Source organism: Pristiophorus japonicus, chromosome 1, assembly GCF_044704955.1.
Source record: "Pristiophorus japonicus isolate sPriJap1 chromosome 1, sPriJap1.hap1, whole genome shotgun sequence".
Lineage (NCBI taxonomy): Eukaryota > Metazoa > Chordata > Chondrichthyes > Pristiophoridae > Pristiophorus > Pristiophorus japonicus.
Genome location: NC_091977.1, coordinates 433,458,992 through 433,481,215, shown reverse-complemented (window position 1 = coordinate 433,481,215; position 22,224 = coordinate 433,458,992). Strand labels below are relative to the sequence as shown.

Below are 22,224 nucleotides of genomic sequence, written 5' to 3'. Positions count from 1 at the left end.
CTCCTCACTTATATCTGAGAACTTGTGCCAAAATTGGGAGAGCTGTCCCACAAGCAACAGCGTGACCGTTATACACACAGAATCATATCTTTCAGCCAATGTCCCAGACTGCTCATTACTATCCCTGGTTACGTCCTGTCCCACCGGCAGAGGTGGCGGCATAGTGATATACAGCCGGGAGGGAATGGTCCTGGGAGTCCTCAACATTGACTGCGGACCCCATGATGTCTCATGGGCAAGGAAACCTCCTGCTGATTACCACCTACTGTCTTCCCTCAGCTGATGAATCAGTATTCCTCCATGTTAAACACCACTTGGAAAAGCACTGAGGGTAGCAAAGGCACAGAATATATACTGGGTGGGGGGACTTGAATGTCCACTACTAAGAGTGGTTCGGTAATCCTGAAGGACATAGCTGCTAGATTGGTCCAACAGCAGGTGGCAAGAGAACCAACACGAGGGGAAAACCTACTTGACCTCGTCCTCACCAATTTAACTGCTGCAGATGCATCTGTCCGCGACAGTGATCACTGCACAATCCTTGTGGAGACGAAGTCCCGTCTTCACACTGAGGACACCCTCCATGTTGTGTGGCACAACCACCATGCTAAATGAGATAGATTCAGAACAAATCTAGCAACTCAAACATCGGCATCTATGAAGCGCTGTGGGCCATCAGCAGCAGCAGAATTGTATTTTACTATAATCTGTAAGCTCATGGCCTGGCATATCACTCACTCTACCATTATCATCAAGCCAGGGGATCAACACTGATTCAAAGAGAAGTGTAGAAGAGCATGCCAGGAACAGCACCAGACCTACCTAAAAATGAGATGCCAATCTTGTAAAGCTATAACACAGAGCTACATGCATGCTGAACAGCAGAAGCAGAATGCTATATACAGAGTTAAGCAATCCCACAACCAATGGAACAAATCAAAGCTCAGCAATCCTGCCACATCATAGTGGTGGACAATTAAACAACTAACGGGAGGAGGAGGCTCCATGAACATTCCCATCCTCAAATGATGGCAGATCCCAGCACGCGAGTGCAAAAGACAAGGCTGAAGCATTTGCAACCATCTTCATCTCGGCCTCCGGAGGTCCCCACCATCACAGAAACCAATCTTCAGTCAATTCGATTCACTCCACGTGATATCAGGAAATGGCTGAGCGCAATGGCTGTGGGCCCCGACAATAAACCTGGCTGTTGTGCTGAAGACTTGTGCTCCAGAAATAGCCGCGCCTCTAGCCAAGCTGTTCCAGTACAGCTACAACATAGCCATCTACCCGACAATGTGGAGAACTACCCAAGTATGTCCTAGCCACAAATCCAATCCGGCCAATTACCGCCCCATCAGTCTACTCTCAATCAAAATGATGGAAGGTGTCACCAACAGTGCTATCAAGTGCCACTTACTAACCAATAACCTGCTCATTGATGCTGAGTTTGGGTTCCGCCACAACTACTCAGCTCCAGACCTCATTACAGCCTTGGTCCAAAGATGGGCAAAAGAGCTGAATTCCACAGGTGAGGAGAGAGTGACTGCTCTTGATATCAAGGCAGCATTTGACCAAGTGTGGCATCAGGGTGCCCTAATAAAATTGAAGTCAATGGGAATCAGGGGGAAAACTTTCCACTGGCTAGAGTCATACCTAGCACAAAGGAAGATGGTTATGGTTGTTGAAGGCCCATCATCTCAGCCCCAGGGCAAAAGACCGACCACCAGATGTCTAAAGCACTTTACAGCCAATGAAATACTTTTGAAATGTCGTCACTGTTGTAATGTGGGCAGTGTCCTAGGCCCAACCATCTTCAGCTGCTTCATCAATGATCTTCTCTCCATTACATGGTCAGAAGGGAGAATGTTCGTTGATGATTGCACAGTTCAGTTCCAGTCGCAATGCCTGAGATAATTAAGCAGTCCATGACCACATGCATCAAGTCCTGGACGACACTGAGGCTTGGTCTGATAAGTGTCAAGTAATATATGTACTAGGTAATGACTATCTCCAACAAGGGAGTGTGTCTAACCACTGCCCTTTGACATTCAACAGAATTACCATCGTCGAATCCCCAACCATAAATATCAGGGGAGGTGAGGTGGTGGGTGGGGGGGGGGGGGGGGGGTCACCATTGACCGGAAACTTAATTGTGGCAACAAGAGCAGGTCAGAGGCTGGGTATTCTGCAGTGAGTGTCTCACCTCCTGACTCCCCAAAACCTTTTCACCATCTACAAGGCACAAGTCAGGAGTGTGATGGAATACTCTCCACTTGCCTGGATGAGTGCAGCTCCAACATCACTCAAGCAGCTCAACATCATCCAGGGAAAAGCAGCCCACTTGATTTTACAGTGGTGGATCCACCACCTTAAACATTCACTCCCTCCACCACCGGCGCACCCTAGCTGCAGTATGTACCCTCTACAAGATGCACTGCAGCAACTCGCCAAGGCTTCTTTGACAGCATCTCCCAAACCCACGACCTCTACCACTTACAACATGTATTTATATAGCGCCTTTAACGTAGTGGAATGTCCCAAGGTGCTTTACAGGAGCATCGAGATATAAATTTGACACCTGCACAAGTAGAAATTAACACAGGAAAGAAGTAGGTTTTAAGGAGCGTCTTGAAGGAAGAAAGAGAGGTGGAGAGGTTTAGGCAGGGTGTTCCAGAGCTTGGGACCTAGGCAATAGAAGGTATGGCCACCAATGGTTGAGCAATTATAAAACAGGGATGCTCAGGAAGGCAGAATTAGGGGATCGCAAACATCTTGGGGGGGGGGGGGGGGGGGTGGGTGGGAGGTTGTGAGGCTGGAGGAGATTACAGGAGGTAGAGAGGAGCGAGGCCATGGAGGGATTTAAAAATAAGGATGAGAATTTTGAAATCAAGGCATTGCTTGACTGAGAGCCAAATGTAGGTCAGTGAGCACAGGGGTCATGGGTGAGCGGGACTTGGTGCAAGTTAATTCACGGGCAGCCAACTTTTGGATTACCTCTAGTTTACGTAGGGTATAATGTCGGAGGCCAGCCAGGAGTGCGTTGGAATAGTCAAGTCTAGAGGTCACAAAGGCATGGATGAGGGCTTCAGCAGCGGATGAGCTGAGGCAAGGGTGGAGACGGGCAATGTTACAGAGATAGAAATAGGTGGACTTAGTTATGCTGCGCATGTGGTCGAAAGCTCATTTCAGGGTCAAATATGATACCAAGGTTGCAAACAGTCTGGTTCAGCCTCAGACAGACGTTGGGTAGAGGGATGGAGTCAGTGGCTAAGGAACAGAGTTTGTGGCAGGGACCAGGAACAATGGCTTCAGTCTTCCCAATGTTCAACTGGAGAAAATTTCTGCTCATCCAGAACATGGATGTCAGACAAGCAGTCTGACAATTTAGAGACCGTGGAGGGGTCGAGAGAAGTGAGAGAAAGAGAAAGAGATCGAGCTGGGCGTCATCAGCATACATGCGGAAACTGACATGTGTTTCCGGATGATATTCCTAGAAGGACAAGGGCATCACTTCCAGGCTCCCCTCCAAGTCACACGCCATCCTGACTTGGAAATATATCGCTGTTCCTTCATTGCCGCTGGATCAAAATCCTGAAACACTCTCCCTGACAACACTCTGGGGATACCTTCATCACAGGGAACACAGCGGTTCAAGTAGGCGGCTCATTGCCAACATCTCAAGAGTAATTAGGGATGGGTAACAAATGTTGGCCTTGCCAGCGACGCCCACATCCCAGGAACGAATAAAAATAAATTATCGTACAAAGTCCTCCGTTGTGTCTGTGCCAATGCTAGCTTTTCAACTGGAATCACCTACTTTAAATCCCAATTCCCTATAGTTTTCCCATATTCTTTTATATCCTTCCATTCCAAATACTTTTACTAGAGTACACAGATACCCTACACCCTTTCCCAGTTCCTCTTCTTGAAACAAGGTTGCTTTAAAGCAACTTATACCTTTCTGCTGTAAATTAATAGTCATCCATTTTTCCACCATATTAAAAAACTTTGTTTCAAGTTATAGGACTGAAATCAGGGTTCCTATTTGATATTATTCACCTGATGCAAGATCTACAAAACTGTTAAAATGCTGTTTTCCAGACTGTCATTTTGAGTTCGGATACAGATGCAATTTTTAATACACCTCAAGTGTGAACTTTAGAGCAAGTGACAACTTGGTCAATTCAACTACAACCATTGGTGACCGAGCCTTCTGTTGCCTGGGCCCCAAGTTCTGGAACTCCCTGCCTAAACCTTTCCGTCTCTCTATCCTCCTTAAAGACATTCCTTAAAACATACCTCTCTGACCGAGCTTTTGGTCACCTGCACTAATTTCTACTTATGCTGCTCGGTGTCAAATGTTTACCACATAATACTCCTGTGAAGCTTGTTGTTGTTGTTACAGGGGAATGGAGGCATCACAACTGAATCTAATCTTGTTCTTGTCCACACTGCAACTTTTCATTGGATAGTGAAGTCACTGGAGTAATGGGAACTCTGCTGATTTTTACCTTCCTTATCTCAAGGACATTGAACCAATTGTACAAAGTAGCTACCCTGATGAAATTCATTGTATGAGCTCTCAATGCTACCAGTATCAGAGCTTAATCTAGCTACATAATTTGATTTTGATCTATCCTAAGCCTCAAGTTCATTTTCACCAGAAATTAATTTCAATTAATTTGTAGTTACTGCTTGAAATGCCACCTCTGTTCTAACATTGAAAACCTGCAGATTAAACAAAATGACTGACTTTTCAGCCTGCATAATGGCTTATTTAAATAAATAATTTAAAAGTTTCAAAGAATAAAAAATCTTTACAGGTTTAATTTTATATTTTACAAGCATTATTAAAACATTAAAAAAATCATAATAGCATCACAGTTCATAAACTGTCAGCTCCTGGGTGCGAGTTTACAGTACCCGTTTCAGTTAGGTAACTGAGAATACTCTATCCAATTCAAAAAAGGGCAATGCAACTAGTATCAACCGGATATGTAGCAAGAAACACAGCCATCACTACAACAACAAATACAAAGCAAAATACAGTGGATGCTGGAAATCGGAAATAAAACAGAAAATGCTGAAACTACTCAGCAGGTCAGGCAGCATCTGTGCAGAGAGAAACAGAGTTAACATTTCAGGTCAATTACCTTTTTCAGCAGAATTCTAACGAAAGGTCATCAACCTGAAACCTTAACTTTGTTTCTCTCTCCACAGATGCTGCCTGACCTGCTGAATATTGCCAGCATTTTGTGTTTTTACTTCTACGTTGTACTACAAACACTCAGATTGGGCAGACTCTCTGCACACTGCTGGAAAGCTCCATTGAATCCACCTCACAAACATTCCCTGCTGACTGTTCTGCTCAAAGCCCACAAATGTGCACCAAATATTTAAACATGTGGAAATTTCCTCACAGAAAAGTTGTATTGACTACTTACATTGAAGCTGCTTATACTTTGATTTCCTGAGTTTTTAAACCAACATGTATGATTTACCTGATTTAGACTCGGACATCAACAGCAGGTACTGGTATTTACATAGCGCCTTTAATGTAGTAAAACATCCCAAGGCCCTTCACAGGAATGTAATCAAAGAAAATTTGACAAATGAGGTGGTATTAGGGCAGATGACCAAAAGCTTGGTCAAAGAGGTAGGTTTTAAGGAGCATTTAAATGAGGAAAGAGAGATAGAGTGGCCTCGAGAAGGAATTCCAGAGATTAGGGCTTAGGCAGCTGAAGGCACACCGCCAGTGGTGGAGGGATTAAAATAGGGGATTCAGAAGAGGCGAGAATTGGAGGAGCACAGATCTTGGGAGGGTTGTCGGAAAATCATATGATTAATCAGAGTCACAATGGTTTTATGAAAGGGTAAGTGATCCCACAAACAATGGATCAGATTAAAGCTCTGTCGTCCTGCCACATCCAGTCGTGAATGGTGGTGGACCATTAAACAACTAACGGGAGAAGGCTCCATGAATATCCCCATCCTCAATGACGTCAGAGCCCAGCATGAGTGCAAAAGACAAGGCTGAAGCATTTATAACCATCTTTAGCCAGAAGTGCTGAGTGGATGATCCATATCAGCCTCCTCCTGAGGTCCCCACCATCACAGAAGCCAGTCTTCAGCCAATTCAATTCATTCCACATGATAAAGAAACAACTCAGCGCACTGGATACAGCAAAGGCTATGGGCTCCTGCCAACATCCCAGCTATTGTGCTGAAATCTTGTGCTCCATAACTAGCTGCACCTCTAGCCAAGCTCTTCCAGTACAGCCAAAACACTGGCATCTATCCGACAATGTGGAAAACTGCCCAGGTATGTCCTATCCACAAAAAGCAGGACAAATCCAATTACCACACCATCAGTCTACTCTCAATCAGCAAAGTGACAGAAGGTGTCGTCAACAGTGCTAGTAAGCGGCACTTACTCACCGATGCCCAGTTTGGGTTCCGCCAGGTCCACTCGGCTCCAGACCTCATTGCAGTCTTGGTCCAAGCATGGACAAAAGAGCTGAATTCCAGATAGTGAAGCGAGGCAGCATTTGAATGAGTGTGGCGTCAAGGAGCCCTAGTAAAACTGATGCCAATGGGAATCAGGGGGGAAATTCTTCACTGGCTGGAGTCATACCTAGCACAAAGGAAGATGGTTGTGGTGGTTGGAGGTCAATCATCCCAAGTAGCACTGTGGCCGTACCTTCACCACACAGACTGCAGTGGTTCAGCGACAGCGACATTCCATGAAGAAATAAAAAACAAATGGTGTTTGACAAATTTATAAGAGTTTTTTCAGGATATAACTTTCAGGGTAGATAAAGAGGAACCATTAGATGTAGTATATTTAGATTTCCAAAAGGCATTCGATAAGTACCATTTAAAAGATTGTTGTGCAAGATAAGGGCTCATAGGGTTGGGGATAATAGCACGGATAGAGGATTAGTTAACAGACAGAAAACAGAGAGTAGCGATAAACAGGTCATTTTCAGGTTGGCAGGCTGTAACTAGTGGATTGCCGCAAGGATCAGTGCTTGGGCATCAGCTATTTACAATCTATATTAACGACTTAGATGAAGGGACCGAGTGTGATATATCAAAGTTTGCTGACAATACAAAGCTAGGTGGGATCGTAAGCTGCAAGGAGGACAAATAGCCTGCAAAGGGATATAGACAGGTTAAAAAGTGAGTGGGCAATAAGGTGGCAGATGGAGTATAATGTGGGGAAATGAGAGATTATTCACTATGGTAGGAAGAATAGAAAACAGAATATTTATTGAATGGTGAGAAACTGTTAAATTTTGGTGTTTGGAGAGATTTAGTACAAGAAACTAGTACAAGAAACAGTTAGCATGTAGGTACAGCTAGCAATTAGGAAGACAAATGTCATGTTGGCTTTATTGCAAGGGAGTTGGATTGCAAGGGGGTTGGAGTACAAGAGTAAGGAAGTCTTGCGACAATTGTACAGGGCTTTGGTGAGACCACACCTGGAGCACTGTGCACAGTTTTGGTCACGTTATCTAAGGAAAGATATACTTGCCTTAGGAGGTTCACTAGATTGATTCCTGGGATGAGAGGGTTGTGCTAGTAGATTGGGCCTATACTCTCTGCAGTTTATAAGAATGAGAGGTGATCTCATTGAAACATACAAGATTCTGAGGGGGATTGACAGGATAGATGCAAGAGATTGTTTCCCCTGGCTGGAGAGTCTAAAACTAGGGGGCTTAGTCTCGGGATTGGTCTTTTAAGACTGAGATTAGGAGGAATTTCTTCACTCAAGAGGGTGTGAATCTTTGGAATTCTCTGCCCCAAAGGGCTGTGAATGCTCAGTCATTGAGTATATTCAAGGTGGAGATAGATAGATTTTGGGACTCTCGGGGAATTATAGGATATGGGGATTGAGCGGGAAAGTGGAGTTGAGGTCAAAGATCAGCGATAACCTTACTGAATGGCGTGTAGGCTTTAGGGGCTGTATGGCCTACTCCAGGTCCTAATTCTTATATACTTTTGGTCTTACAGAGATAGGGAGGGGCAAGGCCATGGAGGGATTTGAAAACAAGGATGAGAATTTTACAAATGAGGCATTGCAGGACCTGCAGACAATGTTTGCCAGCGAGTATGGGATGCTGGGTGAATGGGAGTTGATGTGAGTTTTGGATCAGCACAAGTTTATGGAGGGTGGAAGATGGGAGACCAGCCAGGAGCGTTTTGGAATAATTAAGTCTGGAGGCAACAAAGGCATGGATGAGCTGAGGCAGGAGTGGATTCAGGCAATGTTATGGAGGTGGAAGCGATGTGGTCAAAAGCTCACCTTGGGGTCAAATACATAGAAACATAGAAAATAGGTGCAGGAGTAGGCCATTCGGCCCTTCGAGCCTGCACCACCATTCAATATCATGGCTGATCATTCACCTCAGTACCCCTTTCCTGCTTTCTCTCCATACCCCTTGATCCCTTTAGCCGTAAGGGCCATATCTAACTCCCTCTTGAATATATCCAATGAACTGGCATCAACAATTCTCTGCAGTAGGGAATGCCACAGGTTAACAACTCTCTGAATGAAGAAGTTTCTCCTCATCTGTGTCCTAAATGGCTTACCCCTTATCCTTAGACGGTGTCCTCTGGTTCTGGGCTTCCCCAACATTGGGAACATTCTTCCTGCATCTAACCTGTCCAGTCCCGTCAGAATTTTATATGTTTCTATGAGATCCCCTCTCATCCTACTAAACTCCAGTGAACACAGGCCCAGTCGATCCAGTCTTTCCTCATATGTCAGTCCTACCATCCCATGAATTAGTCTGGTGAAGCTTCGCTGCACTCCCTCAATAGCAAGAACGTCCTTCCTCAGATTTAGGAGACCAAAACTGTACACAATATTCCAGGTGAGGCCTCACCAAGGCCCTGTACAACTGCAGTAAGACCTCCCTGCTCTTATACTCAAATCCCCTAGCTATGAAGGCCAACATACCATTTGCCTTCTTCACCGCCTGCTGTACCTGCATGCCAAATACAACACTAAGATTGCAAACAGTCAGGTTCAGCCTCACCATCACATCCAAAATTATATTTGGTTAATTTATAAAGTCAGTAAGAAAAAAAAAATCAAATGCACAAAAAACAATCATACTTAAATTGTCATTTAGTTCTGTTGTTCCATTACCATGATGCAAATTAGGGAATTCCGACGCCAGATTATACTAGTTCAAAAAGCAAATTCTGGAAATCAATTTAAAATATGTAATAAATGCTGGCCTTGCCAGCGACGTCCATATCCCATGAACGAATAAAAAAATATATAGATGAAAGGTCAATTGGCAACAATAGAATTGCCAATACAGATATCCTAATTTAGTATTTATAAATATCTCTTTACTGTTGCTTAGTACTACTGCTACTCACCAGGGATTCTGTTTTTAAGTACAGGCAATCGTTTAATCCCTGCATCTCACAATCAGTGGCAGATATAATAAAATGAAGTCAATAGACTTTATTTTGATTAAAATATTTGAATCCCCATGTGTGCGCGCTGGGTCCGTGCAGCAGAGCAGGTCTCCAGTCGCCTTGGTTGATCCTTGCTGCTGGACCGGGACCTGGCTCTGTCAAGCGCATGTGGTGGCTGGTGTGCAACGGCCGCCACACGTTGGAGGAGTCCATGCGCAAGCATCTTCCACCCTTCAGGATGTAGTTCGGGTCCTTCATTGGGGCACCTGTGAACTCGTCCTTTTTTCTGGCGTGGAGGCGGGTCATCCTCGTTTTGGGGGACCGCCTATGATGATGATGATGATGATGATGATGACTGGGACTGGAATAGCCCAGTGACCCTGGGGAGGCAGAAGGTTCGGTGTCTCGAGACATGGAGCCCCAAGGCCTGATTCACGCCCAGACCGGAGCTGAATCTCCGAGCCACCAGCCCTTTAACACAAGTCATTATTATCATAAGCGGTCCCTCAAGGCGGGGATGACTTGCTTCCACGCCGAAGGGGGAAATGGGTTCACAGGTGTTTCAATGACAGACCTAATATTCCAGATCCTGAACTGCACCCTGGAGGGCGGAGGATGCCTGTGCGTGGATTTTTTTTTTTGGCATGTGGTAGCCGTTGCACAGCAGGGGCTTGACGGAGCTGGGTCTTGGTCCAGTGGCAGGGGTTGGTCGGAACGACTGGAGTCCAGCTCTGCTGCGCGGACCAAGTGCACACACATTTGGTCAAAGAGGTAGGTTTTTAAAAGGAGTGCCATAAAGGAGGTGAAGACGTCATGGCGGAGGTGCGGCGAGTGTTTTTGTGGCGGAGGAGCAACGAGAGATCGTGGCGGAAGTGCAGTGAATGAGGGTACGGGGCCCCAGAAGAGGCGAGGGCCCAGGGGCAGCATGGGCCAACCCACACTGTGATATGTGTGCGCACTAGGTCCGTGCAGCAGAGCAGGTCTCCAGTCATCCTGGTTAACCTTTGTCACTGGATAAAGGCCTAGCTCTGTCAAGCCCATGTGGTGGCTGGTGTGCAACGGTCACCACACATTTAAAAAAAAACACGCACAGGCATTTCCGCCCCCCCAATTGCCACGTGCTAGTCAGAATAGGAATCGCAAGATAGCCCAGATAAATACGTGGCTTGAGGAGTGGTGCAAAAGGGAGGGATTCAAATTCCAGGGAAATTGGAACCGGTTCTGGGGGAGGTGGGACCAGTACAAACCAGATGATCTGCACCTGGGCAGGACCGGAACCAATGCCCTAGGGAGAGTGTTTGCTAGTGCTGTTGGGGAGGGGTTAAACTAATATGGCAGGGGGATGGGAACCTTTGCAGAGAGACAGAGGGAAGTAGAATGAGGGCAGAAACAAAAGATAGAAAGAAAAAAAGTAAAAGTGGAGGGTAGAGAAACCCAAGGCAAAAAGCAAAAAGTGCCACATTACAGCAAAATCCTAAAGGGGCAAAGGGTGATAAAAAGACAAGCCCAAAAGCTCTGTGCCTCAATGCGAGGAGTATTCGGAATAAGGGACGAATTAACTGTGCAGATAGCAGTTAACGGATATGATGTAATTGGCATCACTGAGACATGGCTCCAGGGTGACCAAGGCTGGGAACTCAACATCCAGGGGTATTCAACATTTAGGAAGGATAGGCAAAGAGGAAAAGGAGGTGGGGTAGCGTTGCTGGTTAAAGAGGAAATTATTGCAATAGTAAGGATGGACATTAGCTTAGATGATGTGGAATCTGTATGGGTGGAGCTACAGAATACCAAAGGGCAGAAAACACAAGTGGGAGTTGTGTACAGACCACCAAACAGTAGTAGTGAGGATGGGGACAGCATCAAACAAGAAATTAGGGATGCATGCAATAAAGGTAGAGCAGTAATCATGGGCGGCTTTAATCTACATATTGACTGGGCTAACCAAACTGGTAGCAATGCAGTGGAGGAGGATTTCCTGGAGTATATTAGGGACGGTTTTCTGGACCAATAGGTCGAGGAACTAACAAGAGGGCTGGCCATCCTAGACTGGGTGATGTGTAATAAGAAAGGACCAATTAACAATCTTGTTGTGCGAGGCCCCTTGGGGAAGAGTGACCATAATATGGTAGAATTCTTTGTTAAGATGGAGTGACACAGTTAATTCAGAGACTAGGGTCCTGAACTTGGGGAAAGGTAACTTCGATGGTATGAGACGTGAATTGGCTAGAATAGACTGGCGAGTGATACTTAAAGGGTTGACGGTGGATAGGCAATGGCAAACATTTAAAGATCACATGGATGAACATCAACAATTATACATCCCTGTCTGGAGTAAAAATAAAAAACAGGGAAGGTGGCTCAACCGTGGCTAACAAGGGAAATTAAGGATAGTGTTAAATCCAAGGAAGAGGCATATAAATTGGCCAGAAAAAGCAGCAAACCTGAGGACTGGGAGAATTTTGTAATACAGCAGAGGAGGACAAAGGGTTTAATTAGGAGGGGGAAATAGGAGTATGAGGGGAAGCTTGCTGGGAACATAAAAACTGACTGCAAAAGCTTCGATAGATATGTGAAGAGAAAAAGATTAGTGAAAACAAACACAGGTCCCTTGCAGTCAGATTCAGATGAATTTATAATGGGGATCAAAGAAGTGGCAGACCAGTTAAACAAATACTTTGGTTCTGTTTTCACAAAGGAAGACACAAATAACCTTCCGGATATACTAGGGGACCGAGGAGGTCTGGTGAGAAGGAGGAAGTGAAGGATATCCTTATAAAGCGGGAAATTGTGTAAGGGAAATTGATGGGATTGAAGGTCGATAAATCCCCGGGGCCCGATAGTCTGCATCCCAGAGTACTTAAGGAAGTGGCCATAGAAATAGTGGATGCATTGGTGATCATTTTCCAACAGTCTATCGACTCTGGATCAGTTCCTATGGACTGGGGGGTAGCTAATGTAACACCACTGTTTAAAAAAGGAAGGAGAGAAAACGGGTAATTCTGGACCGGTTAGCCTGACATCAGTAGTGGAGAAAATGTTGGAACCAATTATTAAAGATGAAATAGCAGCGCATTTGGAAAGCAGTGACAGGATCGCTCCAAGTCAGCATGGATTTATGAAAGGGAAATCATGCTTGACAAATCTTCTGGAATTTTTTTTGAGGATGTAACTAGTAGAGTGGACAAGGGAGAACCAGTGGATGTGGTGCATTTGGACTTTCAAAAGGCTTTTGATAAAGTCCCTCACAAGAGATTGATGTGCAAAATCAAAGCACATGGTATTAGGGGTAATGTACTGACATGGATAGAGAACTGGTTGGCAGACAGGAAGCAGAGGGTCCTTTTCAGAATGGCAGGCAGTAACTAGTGGAGTGCCACAGGGCTCAGTGCTGGAACCCCAGCTCTTTACAATATACATTAATGACTTAGATGAAGAAATTGAGTGTAATATCTCCAAGTTTGCAGATGACACTAAACTGAGTGGCGGTGTGAGCTGTGAGGACGACGCTAAAAGGCTGCAAGGTGACTTGGACAGGTTAGGTAAGTGGGCAAATGCATGGCAGATGCAGTATAATGTGGATAAATGTGAGGTTATCCACTTTGGGGGCAAAAACACGAAGGCAGAATATTATCTGAATGGCGGCAGATTAGGAAAGGGGGAGGTGCAACGAGACCTGGGCGTCATGGTTCATCAGTCATTGAAAGCTGGCATGCAGGTACAGCAGGCGGTGAAGGCAGCAAATGGTATGCTGGCCTTCACAGCTAGGGGATTTGAGTATAGGAGCAGGGAGGTCTTACTGCAGTTGTACAGGGCCTTAGTGAGGCCTCATCTGGAATAGTGTGTTTAGTTTTGGTCTCCTAATCTGAGGAAGGACGTTCTTGCTATTGAGGAAGTGCAGCGAAGGTTCACCAGACTAATTCCCGGGATGGCAGGACTCACATATGAGGAGAGACTGGATCAACTAGGCCTTTAGTTACTGGAGTTTAGAAGGATGAGAGGGGATCTCATAGAAACTTACAAGATTCTGACAGAACTGGACAGGTTAGATACAGGAAGAATGTTCCCGATGATGGGGAACATCCAGAGCCTGGGGACAGAGTCTTAGGATAAGGGGTAGGCCATTTATGACTGAGATGAGGAGAAACTTCCTCACTCAGAGTGTTGTTAACCTGTGGAATTCCCGACCGCAGAGAGTTGTTGATGCCAGTTCATTGGATATATTCAAGAGGGAGTTAGATATGGCCCTTATGGCTAAAGGGATCAAGGGGTATGGAGAGAAAGCAGGAAAGGGGTACTGTGGGAATGATCAGCCATGATCTTATTGAATGGTGGTGTAGACTTGAAGGGCTGAATGGCCTTCCCCTGCACCTATTTTTTATGTTTTTATGTTCAGGACTGGAACATCGGGTCCTTCATTGAAACATCTGTGAACTCATATGGAAGCATGTCATCCTAGCTCAAGGGACCACCGATGATGACGACGAATGTTTGCTTCTCCAGGCACAATAAACGTACTGGACAAGATAACTTTGTCCTGTGGTACTGCTTCTATATCAAAGCTCAAAAGCGATTTAAAGACGGACCTTACTACTTTATCAATCTTAAACATTCTGAGTTTAGATTGGCTCAAGAGAAATGGCCTTTTGTGTCTGTTTTCAGCTGATCAATAACCAAATTGTTTTCTCATGGAAATTTAAAAAAATTAAGTTCACATTTAGAACTGTACAGATAAGTGGGATGTGTTGTATTACTGTAGCTCTGCTAATAAAGGATGATATCAGGGCAGTTGTGAGAGATGATATTGGCTCTAATGAACAAAATGTTGAATCATTGTGGGTGGAGATTAGAGATAGTAAGGGGAAAAAGTCACTGGTGGGCGTAGTTTATAGGCCCCCAAATAATAACTTCACAGTGGGGCGGACAATAATCAAGGGAATAATAAAGGCATGTGAAAAAGTAATGGCAGTAATCATGGGGGATTTTAACCTACATATCGATTGGTCAAATAAAATCGCACGGAGGAGGAATTCATAGAATGCATACGGGATTGTTTCTTAGAACAGTATGTAACAGAACCTACAAGGGAGCAAGCTATCTTAGATCTGGTCCTGTGTAACGAGACAGGAATAATAAACGATCTCCTAGTAAAAGATCCTCTCGGAATGAGTGATCACAGTATGGTTGAATTTGTAATACAGATTGAGGGTGAGGAAGTAGTGTCTCAAACAAGCATACTATGCTTAAACAAAAGGGACTACAGTGGGATGAGGGCAGAGTGAGCTAAAGTAGACTGGGAACACAGACTAAACGGTGACACAATTGAGGAACAGTGGAGGACTTTTAAGGAGCTCTTTCATAGTGCGCAACAAAAATATATTCCAGTGAAAAAGGGCGGTAAGAGAAGGGATAACCAGCCGTGGATAACCAAGGAAATAAAGGAGAGTATCAAATTAAAAAGCAATGCGTATAAGGTGGCCAAGGTTAGTGGGAAACTAGAAGATTGGGAAAATTTTAAACGACGGCAAAGAATGACTAAGAAAGCAATAAAGAAAGGAAAGATAGATTACGAAAGTAAACTTGCGCAAAACATAAAAACAGATAGTAAAAGCTTTTACCGATATATAAAAAGGAAAAGTGTGACTAAAGTAAATGTTGGTCCTTTAGAAGATGAGAAGGAGGATTTAGTAATGGGAAATGTGGAAATGGCTGAGACCAGAAACAATTATTTTGCTTCGGTCTTCACAGTGAAAGACACAAAAACCATGCTAAAAATTGCTGGTCACAGGAATGTGGGAAGGGAGGACCTTGAGACAATCACTATCACTAGGGAGGTAGTGCTGGGCAGGCTAATGGGACTCAAGGTAGACAAGTCCCCTGGTCCTGATGAAATGCATCCCAGGGTATTAAAAGAGATGGAAGAAGTTATAGCAGATGCATTGGTTATAATCTACCAACATTCTCTGGACTCTGGGGAGGTACCAGTGGATTGGAAAGCAGCTAATGTAATGCCTCTGTTTAAAAAAGGGGGCAGACAAAAGGCAGGTAACTATAGGCCGGTTAGTTTAACATCTGTAGTGGGGAAAATGCTTGAAGCTATCATTAAGGAAGAAATAGCGGGACATCTAGATAGGAATAGTGCAATCAAGCAGACGCAACATGGATTCATGAAGGGGAAATCATGTTTAACTAATTTACTGGAATTCTTTGAGGATATAATGAGCATGGTGGCTAGAGGTGTACCGATGGATGTGGTGTATTTAGATTTCCAAAAGGCATTAGATAAGGGGCCACACAAAAGGTTACAGCAGAAGATAAAGGTACGCGGAGTCAGCGGAAATGTATTAGCATGGATAGAGAATCGGCTGGCTAACAGAAAGCAGAGAGTTGGGATAAATGGGTCCTTTTCAGGTTGTAAATCGGTGGTTAGTGGTGTGCCATAGGGATCGGTGCTGGGACCACAACTGTTTACAATATACATAGATGACCTGGAAGAGGGGACAGAGTATAGTGTAACAAAATTTGCAGATGACACAAAGATTAGTGGGAAAGCGGGTTGTGTAGAGGACACAGAGAGGCTGCAAAGAGATTTAGATAGGTTAAGCGAATGGGCTAAGGTTTGGCAGATGGAATACAATGTAGGAAAATGTGAGGTCATCCATCTTGGAAAAAAAAACAGTAAAAGGGAATATTATTTGAATGGGGAGAAATTACAACATGCTGCAGTGCAGAGGGACCTGGGGGTCCTTGTGCATGAATCCCAAAAAGTTAGTTTGCAGGTACAGCAGGTAATCAGGAAGGCGAATGGAATGTTGGCCTTCATTGCGAGAGGGATGGAGTACAAAAGCAGGAAGGTCCTGCTGCAACTGTACAGGGTATTGGTGAGGCCGCAGCTGGAGTACTGCGTGCAGTTTTGGTCACCTTACTTAAGGAAGGATATACTAGCTTTGGAGGGGGTACAGAGACGATTCACTAGGCTGATTCCAGAGATGAGGGGGTTACCTTATGATGATAGATTGAGTAGACTGGGTCTTTACTCCTTGGAGTTCAGAAGGATGAGGGGTGATCTTATAGAAACATTTAAAATAATGAAAGGGATGGACAAGATAAGAGGCAGAGAGGTTGTTTCCACTAGTCGGGGAGACTAGAACTAGGAGGCACAGCCTCAAAATACAGGGGAGCCCATTTAAAACCGAGTTGAGAAGGAATTTCTTCTCCCAGAGGGTTGTGAATCTGTGGAATTCTCTGCCCAGGGAAGCAGTTGAGGCTAGCTCATTGAATGTATTCAAATCACAGATAGATAAATGTTTAACCAATAAGGGAATTAAGGGGTATGGGGAGCGGGCAGGTAAGTGGAGCAAAGTCCACGGCCAGATCAGCCATGATTTTTTTGAATGGCGGAGCAGGATCGAGGGGCTAGATGGCCTACTCCTGTTCCTAATTCTTATGTTATGTTCTTATCTACTTGCCGATCCATAAACGCTACGGCATCTGACGAGTAAAACGCAACAACGTCCATTCGCTGCAGAAAACACCTTGCACCTTTGGACTGCAAGACATTGATTTATTAGCTAACCAGTATTTGGTTCAGTTAAAGTATCCTGCAGATTAAACCTTGCTCAGACTTTCATTCAACAGATTATCTCGAGTAACAAAAGGACAACTTTAAAGCATTTTAATGTATTGCCTTATTTGACAACCCTTACTGCAAAACTTTCTCACGTCTTTCAAGAATAGACACATACTGGCCAAGTCTGTGACCCCCTAAGCTCACTGACGAATAAACTGCAACGTCTACAGATAAAAATGTCTCTAAACTGTGTACATATATTTTATATACAAACTAAAAGTATCCTCACGAAATTTTCCCTTTCATACGGCTCGACGCTTCAACTTTTATAACCACGCCACGACATTTCCAGGAAAACAATCACGTAGCAATGTTAAAGTTTAGATATCGGTCTAAAATTCATCTCAATACGATCTGATGCTGCTTATATTTACTCCTCGCAATCCAGGGATCTTGAAAATTGCGCAACGAACCCTGGTGCAATCTGCACAAAATCGGCTCAACGCCCGATCCATGAAGATTTCTTAAAGTTTTAATGATTGTGGACTGAGATTGGAGGTTGTGGCCTTGGTTTGTGACCAGACTGCTCTCCCGGTCGGGACCCTACCCCGGGGACTGACGTCCCTTTACCCGTTTCCCAACCCGGCGGGGCCCCGGCAGCTTCTTACCGTTTTCCAGCCTGACGAGCTGCGGTAAGCGGTACGAGCTGACTAGCGAGTCAAGCGGCCGCGCGATCCCGCTCCACTGCATCTCCTTGGTGCCGCTCAGCGTCTCCATGCCGCCCGGCGGCGCCGCTCTAAGCGGAGCAGAGACGGGAGGCGCTCAGCCACGGGCTTCCATCCGGCCTGCGAGCTGCAGGCTCCCTGGGGCGGGGGTTGCGGGCGCTGCTTCGAGTGCTGTCACGCTGGGCTTCGTGCCGCGCTCCCGAAGCGCCATGTCAAGAATCACACGCTCCACTCCGGGGCAGCCATGGTGCCACTCGCACTACACGACGGGACAGAGGAGCCGCACCGCTACCGCCGCCCCATCTGTCCCTCCCGGCCGGCGCAACCTTCCTTCATAGGCCCAGCACATCTGCGCAGTCGTAACCAGCTCCCATCCCAATATTCTCAGAACTACTTTCTTGTATATACTTACCTTATCCAATTAATCCATCTCCTAGTTTTATACCCTTTCATCTCCACTATCACACTCTTGTGAGAAATCTGAGGCAAAGTATTCATTAAGTATCTTCACCTTTTCTTAGGCCACGATATTTTTCATCTCTAATTGGTCCTATACTTTACTTTCTACGTCTTAATAAAACCCTTCACTATTTCCTTAGTGTTAGATGCCACTCTTTCTTCAAACCTCTTAGCTTTTTCGTTTCCTCTATATTTTCTGTATTCCACTTGATTTTCGTTTGTGTTATTAGATGCAGATGTCTCCTTATCCAAGGAATGTTATCTAATTATTCATTACCATAGCATCTTCCTGCCCACACACCATTACCTCCGAGTCCCCCAAGGATCTACCCGAGGCCCCTTCCTCTCTGGACTCCTTTAATGCCCCTGTGATGTCAGACTGCTTGCTGACATACACATTGGATGAGCTACAATGTTATCTAGTTAAACATTGGGAAGACCAAAGCCATAATTTTTGGTCCCCCTGCCACCATCTCCACTTGAACCAGGCTGTTTATAGCCTCGACATTCAATTTGACCCTGAGCATCCGACTCCATATCCTCTGTCCACAAAAACAATATATTTCCCTCTCTGCTTCAATCAATCTGCTGCTAAAACTCTTATCCGTGCCTTTTGTATCACCGGACTCAACTATTCCAATGCTCTCCTGGCTAGCCTCCCATCAGCTCATCCAGAACTCCGTTGCACGCATCTTATCCCACTCACCCATCACTTTGTCCTTGCTGACTTACATTGGCTCTCTGTTCCCTAACACTTCCAGTTTAAAATTCTCATCCATGGGGTTAAAAATAGCTTTGGTGAAATCACAAATTGCCCAATAGCAAATCAGCAACCCATTTTACACCACGCCTGATTTTTTTTCCATTGAAGTCAATTATTTCTCTAATTTGTTTACATATCTCTTCCTCTTACTCTTTTCCACTATTCGGTGGTCTATAATATACACCCAGTAGAGTCTCAGCTCCCTTCTTATACCATAACTCTAATCAAATATATTCAGTTTTTACACCAGTCCCTATATTGGTGCAGAAATTGCAGGCGGATGCTTCCAACCTGAAAATTTTCTATGAACTTACCTGGTGATCTGGGAGGTTCTGGGCCTCTATACAAAGGCTTGCGTAGAGGCCCACGTATCCCAGGGACATAGGCTTCGTAGGCGTCCCTGGGATCACGTGGACCGGCCCAACCAATCAAAGTAGGGGTATTCGCATTCATACTTGTGATGAGTTCCTTATATACGGAATCAGTGGGAATACACAAAAAAATACACAGTACTTAAAATAAATTAAAAAAAACAGCACATATTTAAAATTAATCAAAATAGAATGTAATTAATTATTTGAAACAAAAATGTAATTAAACATTTTTTTAAAAATAACAACATAAGAAATAGGAGCAGGAGTAGGCCATTCTGTCCCTTGAGCCTGCTCTGCCATTTAATATGATCATGGCTGATCCGATCATGGGCTCAGATCCACTTCCCTGCCCACTCCCCATAACCCCTTATTTACTTATCGGTTAAGAAACTGTCTATCTCTGTCTTAAATTTATTCAATGACCCAGCATTCACAGTTCTCTGAGGCAGAGAATTCCACAGATTTACAACACTCTGAGAGAAGAAATTCCTCCTCATCTCAGTTTTAAATGGGCGGCCCCTTATTCTAAGATTATGCCCCCTAGTTCTACTCCCCCCTATCAGTGCAAACATCCTTTCTGCATCCACCTTGTCAAGCTCCCTCATAATCTTGTATGTTTCGATAAGATCACCTCTCAATCCTCTGAATTCCAATGAGCAGAGGCCCAACCTACTCAACCTATCCTCATAAGTCAACCTCCTCATCTCCGGAATCAACCTAGTGAACCTTCTCTGAACTGCCTCCAAAGCAAGTATATCCTTTCATAAATATGGAAACCAAAACTGCACACAGTATTCCAGATGTGGCCTCACCAATACCCTGTATAACTGTAGCAAGACTTCCCTGTTTTTATGCTCCATCCCCTTTGCAATAAAGTCCAAAATTCAATTGGCCTTCCTGATCACTTGCTGTACCTGCATACTATCCTTTTGTATTTCATGCACAAGTACCCCCAGGTCCTGCTGTACTGCAGCACTTTGCAATCTTTCTCCATTTAAATAATAACTTGCTCTTTGATTTTTTTCTGCCAAAATGCATGACCTCACACTTTCCAACATGATACTCCATCTGCCAAATTTTTGCCCACTCACTTAGCCTGTCTATGTCCATTTAAAGATTTTTTGTGTCCTCCTTACACATTGCTTTTCCTCCCATCTTTGTATCATCAGCAAACTTGGCTATATTACACTTGGTCCCTTCATCCAAGTTATTAATATAGATTGTAAATAGTTGGGGTCCCAGCACTGATCCCTGTGTTCCCCACTAGTTACTGATTGCAAACCCGAGAATGAACCATTTATCCCGACTCTCTGTTTTCTGTTCGTTAGCCAATCCTCTATCCATGTTAATATATTACCCCCAACCCGTGAACTAGTAACCTTTTATGGACAGACGCACCAACATTAGCATCCACGATCAGGCCAAAATCCCCAGCATTGAAGCACTGAAGCCAGTGGGACATCGAGGAGGCAGAGCGGCAGCGTGGGGAGGCCTATAAAAGGCCCAAAGTCATCCGGAGGCCAGCGGGACATTGAGCAGGCGGAAAGGCAGTGTCGGGAGGCCAGCTGGTACAGCTGCAGGGAGAGAAAGCAAAAAAGAAGTAGAAAGAAATCGAAGGGTGACGTCACAGCCAAGGAGGTAAGTGATTGGCTGGTGATTGATGAGTAGTTTTTCTTTTTCTTTTCCTTTATCAGTAGGTAACCTTTATCATTGTTGTTGCCAAATTAAGTTAATCTAGGCGTTAAGTCATGACAGGAGAGCTCAGATAGGTGTCATGCTCCTCCTGTGCTATGTGGGAAGTCAGGGACACTCCCAGTGCAGGAAGTGTATCCGGCTGCAGCTCCTGACAGACCGCATTGTGGCACTGGAGCTGCAGGTAGATTTTCTTGGGAGCATCCGCGATGCTGAGGATGTCGTGAATAGCACGTTCAGTGAGTTGGCCACACACAGCCAGATAGGGGATGAGTGACCGACACGAAGAGCAGTGTAAGGAAAGTAGTGCAAGGGTCCCCTGCAGTCATCCCCCTGCAAAACAGATACACCGCTTTGGGTACTGTTGAGGGGGTGACTCATCAGGGGAGAGCAGCAGTAGCAAGTTCATGGCACCGTGGGTGGCTCTGCTGCACAGGCGGGCAAGAAAAAGAGTGGGAGAGCTATAGTGGTAGAAGATTCTATTGTAAGGGGAATAGATAGGCATTTCTGCGGCCACAATTGAGACTCCAGGTTGCCTCCCTGGTGCAAGGGTCAAGGATATCTCGGAGCGGCTGCAGGACATTTTGAAGGGCCAGCCAGTTGCCGTGGTGCATATAGGTACCAACAATATAGGTTAAAAAATGGGATGAGGTCCTACAAGACGAATTTAGGGAGCTAGGAGCGAAATTAAAAAGTAAGACCTCAAAGGTAGTAATCTCAGGATCGCTACCAATGCCACGTGCTAATCAGAGTAGGAATAGAAGGATAGCTCAGATGAATACGTGGCTTGAGGAGTAGTGCAGAAGGGAGGGATTCAAATTCCTAGGACATTGGAACCGGTTCTGGGGGAAGTGGGACCAGTAAAAACCGGAAGGTCTGTACCTGGGCAGCACCGGAACCAATGTCCTAGGGGGAGTGTTTGCTAGTGCTGTTGGGGAGGGATTAAACTAATATGGCAGAGGGATGGGAACCTATGCAGGGAGACAGAGGGAAGTAAAATGGGGGCAGAAGCAAAAGATAGAAAGACGAAAAGTAAAAGTGGAGGACATAAAAACCCAAGGCAAAAATCAAAAAGGGCCACATTACAGCAAAATTCTAAAGGGACAAAGTGTGTTAAAAAGACAAGCCTGAAGGCTCTGTGCCTCAATGCGAGAAGTATTCGTAATAAAGTGGACAAATTAACTGCGCAGACAGCAATTA

At 44.9% G+C, this 22,224-nt stretch overlaps 1 protein-coding gene across 1 annotated transcript in view; it reads right to left on the bottom strand.

Annotated features, from left to right (window-relative positions):
• Positions 1–18,063, bottom strand: part of garem (GRB2 associated, regulator of MAPK1) — a 78,259-nt gene extending 60,196 nt beyond the window's left edge. Inside the window, exon 1 of the mRNA XM_070886074.1 lies at positions 17,680–18,063. Coding sequence (XP_070742175.1) covers positions 17,680–17,788 — 109 coding nt within the window. The 5' untranslated portion in view covers positions 17,789–18,063. The remainder of the gene's footprint in view (positions 1–17,679) is intronic.
• Between the last annotated feature and the right edge of the window lie 4,161 nt (positions 18,064–22,224).